Source organism: Octopus bimaculoides, chromosome 4 (assembly GCF_046866305.1).
Source record: "Octopus bimaculoides isolate indiv1 chromosome 4, ASM4686630v1, whole genome shotgun sequence".
Lineage (NCBI taxonomy): Eukaryota > Metazoa > Mollusca > Cephalopoda > Octopoda > Octopodidae > Octopus > Octopus bimaculoides.
In genome coordinates, this window is record NC_142931.1 from 52,515,377 (window position 1) to 52,533,073 (window position 17,697).

General features: G+C 37.6%; 1 protein-coding gene across 2 annotated transcripts in view; it reads left to right on the top strand.

Annotated features, from left to right (window-relative positions):
- The window catches only part of LOC106868735 (adhesion G protein-coupled receptor L4), an 87,398-nt gene that overhangs the window by 12,250 nt on the left and 57,451 nt on the right, over positions 1-17,697 (top strand). For both annotated transcript variants that reach the window (XM_089350706.1, XM_014914132.3), the window contains 4 exons: positions 2,973-2,993; positions 6,090-6,113; positions 11,301-11,471; positions 15,652-15,827. In XM_089350706.1, the coding sequence (XP_089206832.1) occupies positions 2,973-2,993; positions 6,090-6,113; positions 11,301-11,471; positions 15,652-15,827 (392 nt within the window). The remainder of the gene's footprint in view (positions 1-2,972; positions 2,994-6,089; positions 6,114-11,300; positions 11,472-15,651; positions 15,828-17,697) is intronic.

The following is a 17,697-nucleotide window of genomic DNA, read 5'->3' on the forward strand; positions in this document are numbered from 1 at the left end:
CTTCAGGCTGATGACGAGCAAAAACTCAGAAACATATCCCTGAATGCAGGCTAGGCTGGGTGGAGGTGCTTGTCTCCCCCTTGTAAGCATAAGGACACAGGAAATGTGTCAAGGCCGACAGGAAGCAGTCCAGCTTCCTAGGGCTAAATAGCAGTAGTATGATTCCCTTGTTGGGACTGTCACGTTAAGTTGACAGTATACAACTACTTTATTATTATATTAATCATCCATAAACTATATAATTTTTCTCTCCACTTTCTGTTTCTTGATCAAAAGAAAGAACCCTGGAACTCTCTATCTGCTATATTCATGAACAACATGTAACTCAAAGTTTGATCTTGTGACATATGTCAAATGTCAAACCTAAAAACTTTGAATGACTTCTTTTGAAATATATGACAGTAAAATTTCCACACGAAGAATGCTATCTACAGACTTTGTATGTATCAAAAATGATAATCATTACTTTATATGTTTATGAATTGCTTCCTCATATGCTAACATGATCACCATATGCTAACCATTTATTTCATGTAGATCTAATCAAGAACTGTCCATCTGACCATCTTTGCCCACTATTCCTTGTAAGATTGTGTGATTAGAGTCCTCAGGCAATAGTCATTACACTCTCTAGTTGGGTTTCCAATTGTGACCAACATTCTTGGTCTACCCACTAGGTCTCTTGCCAGCCAACTTGGCTCAAAGAATCCATCTTGTAATTCTTTCCTGTGACATTCTAGTCACATGTCTGTAGTACCAGAGCTGTGACTTCTCAATGCAGAGAAGTAGCAACTCAGCCTGCAGAGAATCTCTGATCTTCAAGTTATGCACCCTGTCTAGTAACATTATCCCAGAGATCCTTCAGAGAAACTCCATTTTGGCTACTTGTATTAATAGTTGTACTCTTTTGGGCATTACCCAACATTCATGACATAGGTGAGGATAGCACTGGAACAGCCATTCAGACTCACAGGCCTCACACATGCAGATAGCCATCTTTGCCCTGATAGCAGTGAGCAGGGATGTAGTCTAGGGACCAAGAACATCAGAGTTCTCCACTACCACAGGCTTGACCACAAACCTATTGGAGATTGGCCTGTTCTTTGAAAGCTTGCTCCCTTCAGCCTGACAAGCAAAAAAGCCTGGGTTGCTAACTGAAAGCATCAAGTTGCAACTGGAGAAAGTATCACAACATGTGACATCCAAGATGAGGAACCTACCACTGAGAACAGGAAATTGGTATGCTCTTTGGCCTTTTACCATCTCCTTGGTCTAGCTGACTAGCTTAAGCTGGGAAAGGATATTTGCAATGTCCAGGCCATGCATTATGATATCATTGGGAACAGCATGGCATGAAAGGCGGCCAGCACTATAATGACATGACAATGGGAGGAAGATGAAGGAATCCATGGCAGATGCACAGTGGCATTTGTGAGGGTTGCAGATCTGGGGGCCAAGTGTCAGAGAAACACTGGCATGCAAACAGTTGCTAACCAGCTGAGAGTCTATTCAAGAGTGAGCATATTCATGGAAATATTGCATTTTAAGACAATGTGTTCACATCTGTCAATAGATGGCTAAAATTTACACATATATTTTATAGTACAATATAGCAATGAGACAAAGCACCAGTTGTTAATTTCTGGTACATTGCAAATAAAAGAGAATTTTATAATGACGTATGTTTGGGCTTTCTCTTGCTTCTTTTCTTCGTTGATAATGAGAATTTGGCAATGACGATGATGATGATAATGACAATGAAAAATAGACAAAGAAGAAATAAATAATTATAAAAAGTAACTAAAGCACAAATTATTGAGATGAAGAAACTTTATTGGGTAAAAATTAATGACAACAGTCCTCTACTTCTACTCTTATAGATTATTGTTGGCACTCTGTCGCTTATGACGTTGAGGGTTCAACGGAACAGCCTGTTCGTGAAATTAACGTGCAAGTGGCTGAGCAATCCACAGACACGTGTACCTTTAATGTAGTTCTCGGGGATATTCAGCGTGACACAGTGTGACAAGGCTGACCCTTTGAATACAAGTACAACAGAAACAGGAAGTAATAGTGAGAGAAAGTTGTGGTGAAAGAGTACAGCAGGGTTCGCCACCATCCCCTGCCGGAGTGGAGCTTTAGGTGTTTTCGCTCAATAAACACTCACAACGCCCGGTCTGGGAATCGAAACCGCGATCCTATGACCGCGAGTCCGCTGCCCTAACCACTGGGCCATTACGCCTCCACTCTTATAGATATGATATATATAATTAGAAAAAGTGTGTTGCATGTACTAAGACATGTCTAGCTGCATGTGAATTTAACCAAATTAATTATCCAGATGATATATAAAAAATTTGTTTGAACACTGGAAAACTTCAGTGTACAAAACATTGGTGACTTTTACATCATTGCATTTGCCACATCCTGTATAGTTCTTGTAAGAGCTACATACAACTGTCCATGTACAATTGTCCCATCAACTGGGAAGAACAGACCTTGTTTGTTCAATGATTGACAGTGAAAATTATTGATGTCATTACAAAAGTCCACTCAAAATAGAAGCTATAATTGTATGAAGGGATACTGAAAAGTTCGTGGTTTTAAGGATATTGTGAAAGGCCTGGCTGGAGGCCCAACATTCAAAGTTTTTTTACAGGGCTTAGAAAAACTGAAGGGCCACTACAATAAGTATGTGAATCTGAGAGGGGATAAAATCATAATTAACAATAAAATCATAATTAACTGATCCTCTGTATTTTCTTCAACCCAAAGCCAGGAACTTTTCAGCACCCCCTCATATTACAATTTTCATATACATACATACTTGCATACATACAATGCTTATATATTCAAATGCGCTCTCATTTAGATACATATTTATATACATACATCTGTTTTCCTTTGCACACATACATACTGAAAAGTTTTGCATTTGAGTAATAATATTCTTTTGTTTCAATCTCTTGCAGATGATGAACCTAATTGTAATGGTAAGTTAAATATATTTATTATTAATGTATTATCATTCATGAACTTGTATCATTCTTTTCTTCTCTCCACTTCACATCTCTTAGAATTATGCATCAAACTGATTATAGCAAAATAACCCATAATAAACCACTGACTATATTCATGAACAATGAGGGCCTCAACCTTGATCTTGTAACAAATGTCAGCATAAAAATTCTGATTGTATTTTTGTGCATTATCTTAATGTATAAAGCTGAAGTTGTGTGTCTGTGTGAAGCCTTTTTAAAAGTGTATAGAAATCCACATTTTCCACTTTTTCGTAAAAGTTTTTACATCAATGGAATTTTCTCGATGTGAACTTTCCAGTGCAGTAATTAGATTTTTAAAATTCCGTTTACTTTGTGTGATTTAAGGGAGATTTGGCTGTTGTTTCTAGTAACTTTTATATTTCTTCCTTTCTACTGGGAATGGTGTTCTTACACACGTGCTCAACATATAATATAGAGAGTAAGAGTAAAAGAGGGAGAGAGAGAGAGAAAGTGATACATACAAAGTCATAGATTAAACTTTCCTCTCAGTATTCTTTACCTATTTTTCATAACATTGTTACGTAAAAGCACACACTACCACACATACGTGATCTGTGACAACAACATACACATTGCTCTCATTCTCTATTCATTTCTCCCCCTCTTCCTCTCTCGCTCTCTCAAACGCATACACGTGCAAGTAAACACAATCATTCAAAAAATATAACTCATGTTCATCAATGTGGCATAACTACAGAGTTGTACCCCTGAATTTGGAAGGTCATAACTTTCAGAAAAATGAATATTTTTTTATGAAATTTTCTATGCATATATTATTTATTATGTAGATTCCGAATATACAAAAATTTTCGGTGAAAGTGTTTTGGGAGGGGTGTGGGGGACAATTTTCGGAAATTCCACTTAAATTCCTTTTAACTTCCAGAAAATGAACAAGTTTTCAGGAAATTTTCGAGAAATATACCTTGATGTATGTACATTTCAAGCATGTAGGAATTTTGAAGGAAACAACTGCAGGTTATTTTTGAGAAGTGTTCTCCACTCGGTGGTGCTTTGGAGCAAGTCGTTCATATTTGTTTCATTTTTCTCTTTTATGTGCTTATGCGCATCCGTAGATTTCTAATGAAGTAATAGGCAGTGAAGAGAAGCCGTCATAAGAAAACTTTTAACTACCTCTATTCCTTTCTCCCCCTCTCTCTATCTCTTCCTCTCTCACTCTCTCAAACGCATACACGTGCAAGTACACAATCATTCAGTAAAATATAACTCATGTTCGTCAATGTTTTGTAAATATACCACGATTTTCACTAGGGTATTAGGGTTAGGGTTTAGGGTTACGGTTAGGGTTAGGATTAGTGTTATGGTTACGGTTTTAGGGTTAGGGTGTTAGGGTTTAGGGTTAGTGTTAGGATTAGGGTTGGGTAATTGTGCGGGTGTTAATCTGAAAAATTACAGATATGTGAAAAGTACCGACCCTGCCATCCATTATAACTTTTGTTGTTCTGTTTAATATATACATAGATTATGCCTCCAAACTAGTGGTGATGAAGTGTCAAGGTGGATTTTGGAGGCACTAGATGAATCAAAAGAAAAGAAAGTGGGAGTGGGTAGAGTTTGAAAGAGTGTATGAAAAGATTGTGGGATGGTTAGAGATGGGGAATGGGTGAGGGAGTGAATATGTTGAACAAAAAAGGGCTGTGGAGTGGTTGGTGATAACTACATATCATGCATACATAAATACCAATTATTCCAGAGTACCACCCTTTCACTGAACCTAGCACAACCATATGCAGGCATGTGGCTCTTCAGCCCAGATACCATTCTGCAAGCACATTGACAGATGCAACACTCAAACAGGCTCCTGAAACAACTAGCTGAACTGTGAACTTATGTATTTTTCCATGCCTAGTCAGGCTGCTAGCTGACTTGCAAATTATGTCACACTCATTACAATTATTTATACAGTGTGTGAATGTATGTGTGATTATACTATGTTTCAAAATTTTTCTTTTCTTTTTTGTCTCTGGTCAGTAAGTGTTATTTCCTATTTGCTTCCATCTAGAAATCAACTTTACTTTTGTGACCTGGATATCAATGTTTTGAAACCGACCTATTTTCCTTTACATTTCAGACAGATTCAGCACTGAGTTGCTGAAGTAGAAATATTGTTATAGCAAATATTCTGCTCAATACTATAGATTTGCTTGTCAATTACTTGACCATAACCACTTGATCATGCCCCTTAATGGCTGACAATATATGCATCTCTGATCAAAAGCACATAGCTCAGTGGTTAGAGCTTCAGGCTCACAATCATAAGGTAGTGAGTTTGATTTCCAGACTGGGTTGTGTGTTGTGTTCTTGAGTAAGACGTTTTATTTCATGTTGTTCCAGTTCACTCATCTGTAGAAATGAGTTGCAATGTCGCTGGAGCAAAGTTGTATCAACCTTTGCTTTTTTCCTTGGATATCACCAGTGGCGTGAAGAGGAGAGGCTGCTGGTCTTCCACAAAAACAACCTTACCCAGACTTGTGCCTCAGAGGGTAACTTTGTAGGTGTAATCCCATGGTCATTCATGAGCAGGAGTAGTGGGGGAGCATCATAGCCATGTGTTGAGAGACATTCTTTGGGGTTTGAATAAATGTAACAAAAGCAAAGTTTGAAGGAAACATTTTTCATAGTTTCTAGGGGTAAGCAGATAGGAAATAACAGTTGCCACTTAGGGATAAAAGTTGTATTACACAGTGTTATTTGTATGTTTAAGTGCCTGTAGCCACTCTACAACCTTTTTGTAGAGTATGAAAGGAGGACTGTGATGTTGATATGTATCACCTGCTGACCAACCACACACACACACACACACACACACACACTCACACAGAGAGAGAGAGAGAGAGAGAGTATTCCTCTGGATACATCATAATCAATTTTAGTAGGGTAATTTTTCAGCTAAAGGACTCAACAGATATATCTGTACATATGCGTACCAAATGACTTCACATGCATACTCATAGCAATGCAATTTTATTGAATTTAAGTAATATTATTCTTTGTTTCTTTCTCTTTCAGCACAAGAAGAGATTGTTTGTAAAGGTAAGTTAAATGTATATTTATTACTATATTATTGTTCATGAACTTGTGTCATTCTTTTCTCTCTCTCTCTCTCTTCCCTCCCCACCTCTTCTTATTTTGCATCAACTGAAAGGTGGTGAGCTAACAGAATAGTTAGCATGCCAAACAAAATATTGAGTGCTATTTCAGCCATCCTTACCTTCTGAATTCAGATTCTGCCAAGGTCAATTTTGCCTTTCATTCTTTTGAGCTCAATAAAATAAGTATCAGTTGATCACTGGGGGTGGGGTGTCAGTGTAATCAATTAACCTCTTTTCCGACCAAAATTTCACTATAGTAGAAGGGGGTTATTATGCATCAATTCAATGAAATTAAATGAAAGAAGCCCATAACATATCATCTATTATATTCATGAACAATATATACCTCAAACCAAGATCTTGTAATAAATGTTAGGCCTAACAATTTTTGCCAACCACCCCAGGATGACTCTACACATTTCTTTATACAGAGACACATTCTTTGTACACAATTTTACGTTTCCAGAGTATAATTCATTCCATAGGCACCAGCGTGGTTGTGTAGTAAGAAGCTTGCTTCCCAACCATATGGTTCTGAGTTCAATCCCACTGTGTGGCACCTTGGACAAGTGTCTTCTACTATATCACCAGGTTTGGATAATTCGACCTGAAGAAAATTCTAACTGTAAAGTCATGCACTGTTTATTTTGATATGAGGTCACCATGCTGTGCGCATCTGGTTGTGATGCATGTGCCTGGTGTACCCTTATCAGATGGGTAATCACAATGGGTATACTGAGCTTCGTATATTTTGCCCCAGTGTCACTTTGATGGTATGCACACTGCTCTCTCACTCAATAATAATATTAATAATGATTTATTTCATTTGCTACCAGGGTGAAGCATGAGAGGGGCAATGCAAAAAACAAAGTATGGGGATTTACATATAATAAATTGATATAAAAAAAAAGAGAAAAACATAATACGTGGTATACAGTAGAAGAAAGGAAGTATACATAGTATATAACAGTAAAAAAAGATATACAGGAGGACTTCTCAGGATAATTGAGGAACCCCACTATCCAAGATCTCCCTGAATACCGAGGACAAGTGCTCTCCGACTCACAGGTCTACACTTAGAGCAGTACCATCCCCTCTTACCATTTTTGCAACTTTCACCCACCTTGAAATAAATTCACTCAAGGACAGCACCTCCCTCTCCACTCTCATTTTCCTTTTCAAGTGAAACTTGAAAAAGTCAATGAGGGCTCTACTAAAGAGGAATATCTCTGTCCTCATTCCTTTCAGCTTTGTCCACCAGACACAATTTCTTTTGCCACAGCCACCAGGCAAAGGAAAACTACCTTGCCTGCCTGACTTGACTGACAGACAGATCTGTCCCACATGTGACAGCAGCTGTTCAGTATAATTCCACAAGTCAGCAATGCCTGGACACTGAATAAGTGTATGTAGAATAGTTTTGTTGCTTTGTGCACACCTTAAACAAGCCTGTCTGAGAGCACATCTATGCCTGTAGAGTTTATCCTGAACAGGCAGTGGCCCCCACTAGTTGCACTGCCAGGCCAAAGACATCTGGAAATTATCCATGGTAATCCTTAACTAGAAAGTCCTCCAGAACAGACTAGCCAGTTCGTTTTTGGCAATGCCCACACTTTCTCTCATGATGTTGTTGCACTTCCAGATCTATAATGTTCTATATATTGCTAAATAGGAACACCTACCAATCTTATTGCTTGACTAGTAGAGAACTGTGAATGCTTGACGACATTCTAGGTGCCAGTCATCAGGCACCCAGTTTCAGTTTATCCTTCACCCAGGACTGCAGCTCTGTCAAAGAGACAGACTGCAGAAAGTTGTGACTCACAAACAGAGTCATACACGTTTACTGTCTAGAAATTGTTGCAGGTGACATGGCCTAAGTGCATGTCTGTTCCTCAGAAGCCAAGGCTTGCCTCAGCTGCCATGCAGAGGGTGGTGACAGCAGACTGACCAGCTGACCTTTGGAGCACATGCCTTCCACAAAAAAATAAGTGATGCTTCAACCTGATTGAGCAGTAACTGGGGTAAGGCACAATGCTCAAGCGATAAATCATGATGGAGGTGATGTAGGCATACACCACATCTGCTGACCTTTCTGAGACAGTTTCCTCTCTGCCTATTTCTGGGTAAGACTGATCACCTTATTCCTCACCTCATCCCAGTTCTTATCCACCTGGAGGTTGGGACCAAACCAAATCCTGAGTAGTTTAATTGGTCCATCAGTCCAGCATCTGATGATGCCACCCAATGGCATTAACCTGCCTCTCCATGTGCCCAGTTGCAAGCCCACCGACTTCTTGATGTTCATTTTGGCTCCTTCAGCTGACTCATATTCTTTTAGAATGGAGCTGACCATCTCCACTTTGGAGGCATCTGACACCATGATAGTGACATCCACATACACTAACACTGCCCTCCCATGTCCCACTTCAAAAAGAATGTCCCTCAGCTGTTTCCACTTCTGCAGCAGTGGCTTGAGAACCAACATGTACAGAAGAGGTGACAGCAGGCAGCCCTGATGGACCGAGTATGCAATGTGAAATGGTTCTGATTGGTGGCTGTTTACTTTGACCACTGAGCAGGTGCTGCTGTACATTGCAGCGATCCAACTTCTGAAAATGGGTCCAAAACTGGACTCTTTTAGGATGGCTTGCAAGTACTGATGGCCAACTCTATCAGATGCTTTTGACTGATCCAAATTGATCAGGGCCTCATTGAAGCCAGCTTCAGTCTCAGCCCTCCCTGTGATGTATTGCATAGTGTGGCAGTTGTCATAGATAGACCTGTTCAGAAGTGCACATGTCCGTGTCTCCCTGACCAGACTACCAATGACAAGCACAAGCTTTTTTGCTAACACATTGGCCAAAATGTTAAACTCTGTGTTTAGAAAAGACTTATGAACTGAAAATTCCCTAGCATGTTCCCATTGTTGGTGTCCTTTCTCAGCAGTATTACCACATCCTGGCTAACAGCACTAGGAATTCTCCTGTGTTGCTTCCAGTTATGACAGATATCTGTCAAGTGGCTGCCAAATAAATTTGGCATAAAGACATAAAATTCATAGAGTAGACCATCCAAACTAGGTGATTTGTGACTTGTGCAATCACTCATCACCTCCCATATTTCAGTGGCAGTTATCAGCTTTTCACAGAACCTTGTGTCCACTGCTGAAAGCCATGGCAGGCTGTCCACATACAAATTACAGTCTGATCGTGCTGTTGACCTATTGCCCTCTCCAAACAGCTGTGCAAAGTGCTGCTGGAAAGCTGCATACATCTGCTTGGAACTGAATAGCATGCACCTATGCTGATCCATCAAAGACCTGATTGTGGTTGGTTTCATTGCCATGTCGCATCTCCACTGTTTGGGCCCATCAGATGGCTTCAGATCTTTCATGTTTTAGCACATGGGTCTTAACTCTGACAATGCAGCCTTTGTGTTTCATCTCAAAGAAATGATGAAGGGCCATTCTCACCATTGGCCATTCTCAGTTACAATGCTATTACTAATTGCCCCTTCTAGTTTGTTAACTAGTTCTCTCTCTAATCTATTTCTTTCTATTGCTAACTCTTTGCTAAGCACTATTCTTCTCTAATCCCCCTCTTCAAAGTTATCCACCACCAGTTGTTGATGATTGCCCCCATCAACTACTGTCTAACTAGTTCACTAATCCAGTTCCTGTAATCTTTACATGTCAGAAAGGACATGTTCAACTCCCAATAAGCAGGTCCCTGTCTACAGGTCCTATCTAAATCAACTGTGCAGATCACAAATTTGTGGTCTGTGTAGCCAACCAATTTAAATTGTGGGAAACCTATGCTATCCCTATCCACATACCTCACAAGTTCTCAGTATGACACTAATAATAATAATAATAATAATAATAATAATAATAATAATAATAATCCTTTCTTCTATAGGCACAAGGTCTGAAATTTTTGGGGAGGAGACTAGTTGGTTACATCGGCCCTAGTGTTTCACTGGTCCTGAATTTATCAACCCTGAAAGGATAAAAGATAAAGTTGACCTCAGTGGAATAATAATAATAATAGTAATAATAATAATAATAATAATAATGATAATAATAATAATAATAATAATAATAATAATAATAATAATAATAATAATGATAATAATAATAATAATAATGAACTCTACCACTGAAGACGATGTATGAGTGTTCAGCTTTTGCTGAACGACCTGCACAAATGATTTGTTTATAATGATCAAATGTGTGTGCTGTACATTAGCTCACTCTCTCCATCAAATCAACGTTGCCTGAACACGTCTGACATCGAAATGATTGCAGAGCATCATAAAATGAAGTATTTTGCTCAACACAATGTGCTGCTTGGTCCGGGAATGAAACCCATGATCTAGCGATCGTGAATGCAACACCCAAACCACTAGGCCACTTATTATCATAATAATAATAATGATAAAAAATACAATCCCTTAAAATTTGAAATAGGAAGAATATGGAGCATGAGAACAGTAAAGGTCATGCTTATAAGTAATTGGTGTGTTGGGAACAGTAAGTAAATGACTGAAGGAGAGTGGAATAGATCTCCTACAGAAAGTTTGTCTCTTAGGGACAGCAAGGATTATCAGGAGGGTTCTAAGCACCTGAAACACTGCTGAAAACTTGTGGATACCTAATGTTACAGGTAGTAACCCACTACCCACATACACCCTGCAAGGAATAAGACTGAGCCTGAACCAAACCAAAATGGTAATAATAATAATAATAATAATAATAATAATAATAATAATAATAATAATTGTTTCTAAAATGGACACATGGTCTGAAATCTGGATTAGTCAATTAAATCAATGCTGGTACTTGACTGGTATTTATTTTATTGACTCTGGAAGGATGAAAAGCAAAGCAAAATTAAATTCAACAGGATTTGAACTCATGTAGAAATGAAAAGCCAAGTTGGGCCCAGTTCTAACTCAGGATGTACAAGGAGCAAGACCTTTACTTTCACCCTCTTGCTTTTCTCCTACCTCCATCATTTTCAATTTAAAGAAGTGGTAACAGATTTCGAAGATTCAGAATATTTCTTTGCCTTTATCCTTTGTAAAATGTTTCTTATTTTAAATAACCCATTTATATTCTTTCCAGAACATTTTTCTTCACTTTCCTGCCAAATAGAGTTTGCGCAGTCTAAAAAATGCTTTGTTCAGGTTTGTATAAATTACAACCATACACACTTTGAAAAATCACCTGTGCTTCTGAATGACAAAAACCTGACAGAGTTTATTAAATTCTCAGTTATAAACGACTTAAAATCAAGTAAGACTTTTTAAAGTAATATTAATGAAATTTTAATCATTTGTTGTGTGTATTTGTATGTGTGTGTGTTTCTTTCAGGCATCATCATCATCATCATCATCATCATTAAGCATCCGTTTTCCATGCTGGCATGGGTAGGATGATTTCACTGGCACTGGTAAGCCAGAGAGCTGCACCAGGCTTCAGTTTGTTTTGGCTTGGTTTCTCTAGTTGGATGCTCTTCCTAACACCAACCACTCCACAGAGCATACTGGGTGTTTTTTTACATGTCACCAGCATGGGTGCCTTTTATGTGTCACCAACACTGACCACGACTATGATTTCACTTGGCTTGACATGTCTCCTCAAGCACGGCAAATCACCAAAGGTCTCGATCACTTGTCATCGCCTCTGTGAGACTCAAGATCTAACAATCGTGCTTCACCACCTTGTCCCACATCTTCCTGCGTGTTGCCAGTTAAAAAAATAAGTAAGACTGATGCATTGTATGGTGCAGTATTTATATTTTGACAATTATTTGAATGTTTCATCCTATGGTTCATTGACCAGATTTGACCATGTTCCTGTTTAACGTCTACTTTTCTACACTTGCATGGATTGGACAGATTTTATTGGGAAAGATTTTCTACAGCTGGATACCCTTCTTGTCATGAACCCTCATTTGTTTCTAAGAAAGATAATATTTCACTTTGGCCAAACATGTTTTTGCAGAATATTGGAAATGAATGACACTGCTTGTGTGACAGTAGTACTCATATACAAATACCATATGGTATTAAGACAAAGAAATAGGCGCAGGAGTGGCTGTGTGGTAAGTAGCTTGCTTACCAACCACATGGTTCTGGGTTCAGTCCCACTGCGTGGCACCTTGGGCAAGTGTCTTCTACTATAGCCCTGGGCCGACCAAATCCTTGTGAGTGGATTTGGTAGACGGAAACTGAAAGAAGCCCATCGTATATATGTATATGTATATATATATGTATGTGTGTGTATATGTTTGTGTGTCTGTGTTTGTCCCCCCAACTTCACTTGACAACCGATGCTGGTGTGTTTACGTCCCCGTAACTTAGTGGTTCGGCAAAAAGTGACCAATAGAATAAGTACTAGGCTTCCAAAGAGTAAGTCCTGGGGTCGGTTTGCTCGACTAAAGGTGGTGCTCCAGCATGGCCACAGTCAAATGACTGAAACAAGTAAAAGAGTAATTGCATACACGCACACACATTTAAGGTGAACGTTAAACCATGATGAGGATGTGATATGTATATGTGGTAAAAAGCTTGCTTCCCAACCACATGGTTCTGGATTCAGTCTCACTGCATGACACTTTGGGTAAGGTGTTTTCTACTAAAGTCTCGGGCCAACCAATGCCTTGTGACTGGATTTGGTTGAAGGAAGCTGAAAGAAACCTGACAGATATACCTATATGTATATATTTATGTGTGTGTGTGGGTCTTTGTTTCTATGTTTGTCTCCAACCACCACTTGACACAACTGGTGTTGGTTTGTTTACATTCCCTGTATCCTACCAATTTGGCAAAAGAGAGCAATAGAATAAGTACTAGGCTTTTAAAAAAAAAAGGGGTTGATTTTCTTTGATTAAAACCCTACAAATGACTGAAACGAGTAAAAGATAAAAGATTAAAAGTATACATACATGCATGCATGCATACATACATACATACATACATACATGCATGCATGCATGCATACATACATACATACATGCATACCTCCACCATACCTGTTAAAATTTAGTGATGATTACTGTGACTTTGGAGTTCTCTAATGACTCCTTTCCTTAGCAAAGCTGGTGCTTCTTAGTACCCTAATTATATACATTCTTGAAAAAAGACAAGGTAGAAAATGCTAAAATACTTTTATAAAAAACATTTCAGTACCGGTTTCAATCCTTGAGATCTTTTCAACTGTAAATAAGGATAACAAATTTTGGAAAAAATAAATTTTGGCAAATTTAAATGAAAAATCTTTTTAAAAACATATTTGTATAGTATTCAAATAACAGGGGCATTTTCTTTGTTTCTGTCTGTCTCTGTTTCTCTTGTTAACTCTTGTGGGTTCGATATATATATATATATATATATATATATATATATATACAAATATAGGGCAGGGAATCGTCAATTAGTAATAAAATTAATAATTAACAATTTTGCCAAGTAGTTCAGTATGAAAAGGACCTTTATCGGTAAAACCATTTATAATCATAAATATACAGGGATTAGCATGAGTTGCTTCTCCAACATACTGAAAATTTAGAAATAGCAGTCAAAGAACTACTGATTCCAAACTACAAATTTTTTTCTCTAACTCATGCTAATCCCTGTATATTTATGATTATATATATATATATATATATATATATATATATATATATAATTACTGTACATTTATACACAAAAGAGGTCCCCTAACAGGTCACCTTACACACTAAAAGGAACAGTCAAAGTCCAAAATATATTTATATATATGTGTATGTATATGTACAAAGAACTATATGATCATATATATTTGGTTATATATATATAAAGCTCATGTATGTGTGTATATATATATATATATAAAGCTCATGCTTATTACCTCAAGTACTTCATAATATGGAAGGTTATTCCTACTCTAAACCTAGATTCAGTTATATAATTATAGTGCTTCTTCATGTACACAGCATGTGATAATAATGAGAAGACTAAAGTTCAAGAATATCAACAACATTCATAACATGCTGTTGCATAAGAATATTTCTATCCATGTAGTTGCACAGACATTTGCTCCTGTCCCCATCTTTTCTTCTTTTAAACAAATTTCATCCATTTTGGAATTAAAAAAAAAGTGGCTGTGTGGTAAGTAGCTTGCTTACCAATCACATGGTTCCGGGTTCAGTCCCACTGCATGCTACCTTGGGCAAGTGTCTTCTACTATAGCCTTAGGCTGACCAAAGCCTTGTGAGTGGGTTTGGTAGATGGAAACTGCAAGAAGCCTGTCATATATATATATATATATATATATATATATATATATATATATATATATCAATTAGAAAATGGAGGATAATATGCTGAACCCAACGACTTGAAGACAGTGTATCCCGTTGAATTCATTAACTTAATTCATAGCTAAAGTGACAAAAGAAACAAAAAACACACAAAGTACAGGTGTTTATGACAAACCATGTTATTTTGACAACCGGGTTTACCAATAAAAGTACAAAGTACATAAGGAATTAGAGAATGAACAAAAGTTTAATCTTACAGCTGTTTCGGCCTAGCTTTGGCATGCCCCATTCTATCCGAGTAGTTCCTGCCGGAGTGATTAGTGGATGAAATGCTGAAATGGGGGTACATGCACGATTCGCTAGGCTTCTTCAGAGATTCACAAAGAATTTCATACAAATATAGAGTAAGAGGTAGAAACAAAGGTGAAATAGAAACAAGAACAAAAACAAAAACAAAAATAAAAATAAAAATAAAAATAAGGGTACAGCAAGAAAAAAAAAATAAATAAATGAAAAATGAAAATATAACATAGAAAATATAAAAATATATAAAAACATAAAAATATAAAGCACATAAAAAGCCTACAAACAGTACATGAGGTCATACAAATAGCTATAGACACTCCAATACATATATATGAGTCCGTGTGCATAACCATACTCAGATATCCCCTCACTCACATGTATACATATACAAGTATATATACACAGGCATTCTAATACGTACTCGGTTCCCGGTATCAACGCTATCTACCGTGTTTTGAAAGTTGTATGTGTTTTTTAAAAAAAAATTTTTGCTGAGTGTGTGCATGTCAGTTCTATATATTTTGGATGGGTTTATGTGGAGGTTGATTTTACACGAGTTATTAATGTTAACATTAATAAGGTTCCATGTAGTGGGACTGAACCCGGAACCATGTGGTTGGCAAGCAAGCTTCTTACCACACAGCCATGCCTGCACCTATGATTGTTTGTAAAAATATTTGAATTGAATTCAAATGTGATATAGTCTTATATAAAGCAACATAAAATGAGTGTATGCTTTAATTTTTTTCTTTTTTTCAGTTAGGTCAATTTTTTTCGAAAGTTTTTATACAAAATTTAACTTACAACTGTAATTTGCAAAAGGTGAAGTAAATTCTTTAACAAAAGGCTAATATTATTTTCCAGGAAAACAACATTGTTTTGTGACTTGTTGCTTAAAAGAAAATGTCACAACGGAAAATCTTTGTTTTGGCAATAAATGCCAGTATAAACGTATTTACATCTTAAGTCGCCAAGGTTTCCATTTGAATTCAGCCTCTGACAATGTTTGTCTGTCTGGAAATCAGATAGCTATAAAAAAGGTGAGTGAAACCCCCTCTTTTTTTTTCTTTTACAATAAATGTATTTCAGTAAAAAAAATTGAAAAGTAAGAATTCCCTCAAACATTTTATAAAGAAAGCAAACAAAACAAGATGAAATAATTCCTTTAGGAGTGTAGATCTCATAGTTGTCATCTATGAGTTCTTCCCATTGCAATCCTCAAAGAAAAACTATGGCCTGTCATAGAGCACTCAATTGTTTTTGTTCATAATGTTGTTATGTTGGCACATTGACTGTATTGCGTTAAGTACTGAAAATAAATTAGTTCTTTTCATCTGCACTTGTAATTAGCATTAATCCTGATTCATGTGCAAAAGTAGACTGAGTGCACAACTCTTTTCCTTGCTGAATATTTCTTACTCTCAAACACTGCATCTGTGTTGTACGAGGTGGTATCAAAAAGTTCCCAGTCTAATTCTGTAGCATGCTAACAGATGGCAGCGCACAGTTGTATTTGCTGTGAGAGCTAGCAGTGACCTTCATGAGGCAGTGTACCATGTGACATTACTGTGTTTACTTCACAGGTTGTAAAATATGTGTTTTTGTGATCATGTGTATGCTGTAGTCAGCGATTTTGTCATGGACAGAAATAAAGAGCCAACATGAAATTTTACGTTACACTTGGGAAGTCTTGTACAGAGTCATTGAGCATGCTTCTGCAAGCTTATAGCAATGAGGCAATGGGTCGTATGCAATGTTTCGAGTAGCACAAGTGCTTCAAAACCATAACATCCCCAGAAAACTGTGAGTAATATGGAAGACCTGCCACAGGCATCACTCCTGGAAATGTGGTATTGTGCATCAAGAATTCATCGGCATCACTCCTGGAAATGTGGTATTGTGCATCAAGAATTCATCCTCCATTAATTGAGAGTTCTACTGCAATGTTTTAAAACATTTGCTGGAGGACATTTGGCGAAAGCGACTAAATCTGTGGAGTGTGAAGAAATGAATTCTTCATTGAGCTCTCTTTACTTGTGAGTTTCTTGCCAAAAACAACATGGTACCACTTCCACACCTGCACTTTTCACCAGATTTAGAACCTGTGGACTTCTATCTCTTCCCCCAAGATGAAAATGCAGCTCAAAGGTCACTGTTTTAACGCAGCTGTCAACAGCCAGAGCAAATCGCAGAATGTCCTCGACTAAGTTATGGAAAACGATTTCCAAAAATGGCAGGAATGCTGGGACCGGTGTAGACTGGATGCGTTTTACATGGCACCAGATTACTGTGCAAGGTGACTATTTTGAAGGAGATGATGTCAAAACTTAGGTAAATAAGTTATTTTTTATTAGATATCACTTGTCTGGGAACCTTTGATACCACCTCATACCTGCAATCTTGATATTGCAAGCTAAAGAAAGAGTTTACTTGGAAGCATGACAATGTTCAGTGCTTCCAATGTCTAAGTTTACCAATATGTAAATATATTCTGGTATCATCAGTCTAACTTTCAGCTAACTTCTTGAGTAATTGTTGTCTGTTTATCATCATCATTTAAACGTTTGTTTTTCATGTTGGTATGGGTTGGACGGTTTTGGCAGGAGCTGGCCATCTGTCCAGACCCCAATTGTCTGTTTTGGCATGATTCTTATGGCTGGATATCCTTCCTAATGCCAACCACCTTATAAAGTGTGCTGGGTGTTTTTTAAATGTCACCAGCACGGGTGCATTTATGCAGCATTGGTACAAGTGCATTCTACATGGCATTGGCATAAGTGCATTCTACATGGCACTGACACTTGTAAAGAACATTCCTGTACGTATGGATGACCACAATTTTACTTAGCTTGACATCTTCTCAAATACAGCAAATTGCCACAACTCCCAGTCCCTTGTCATTTCCTCAGT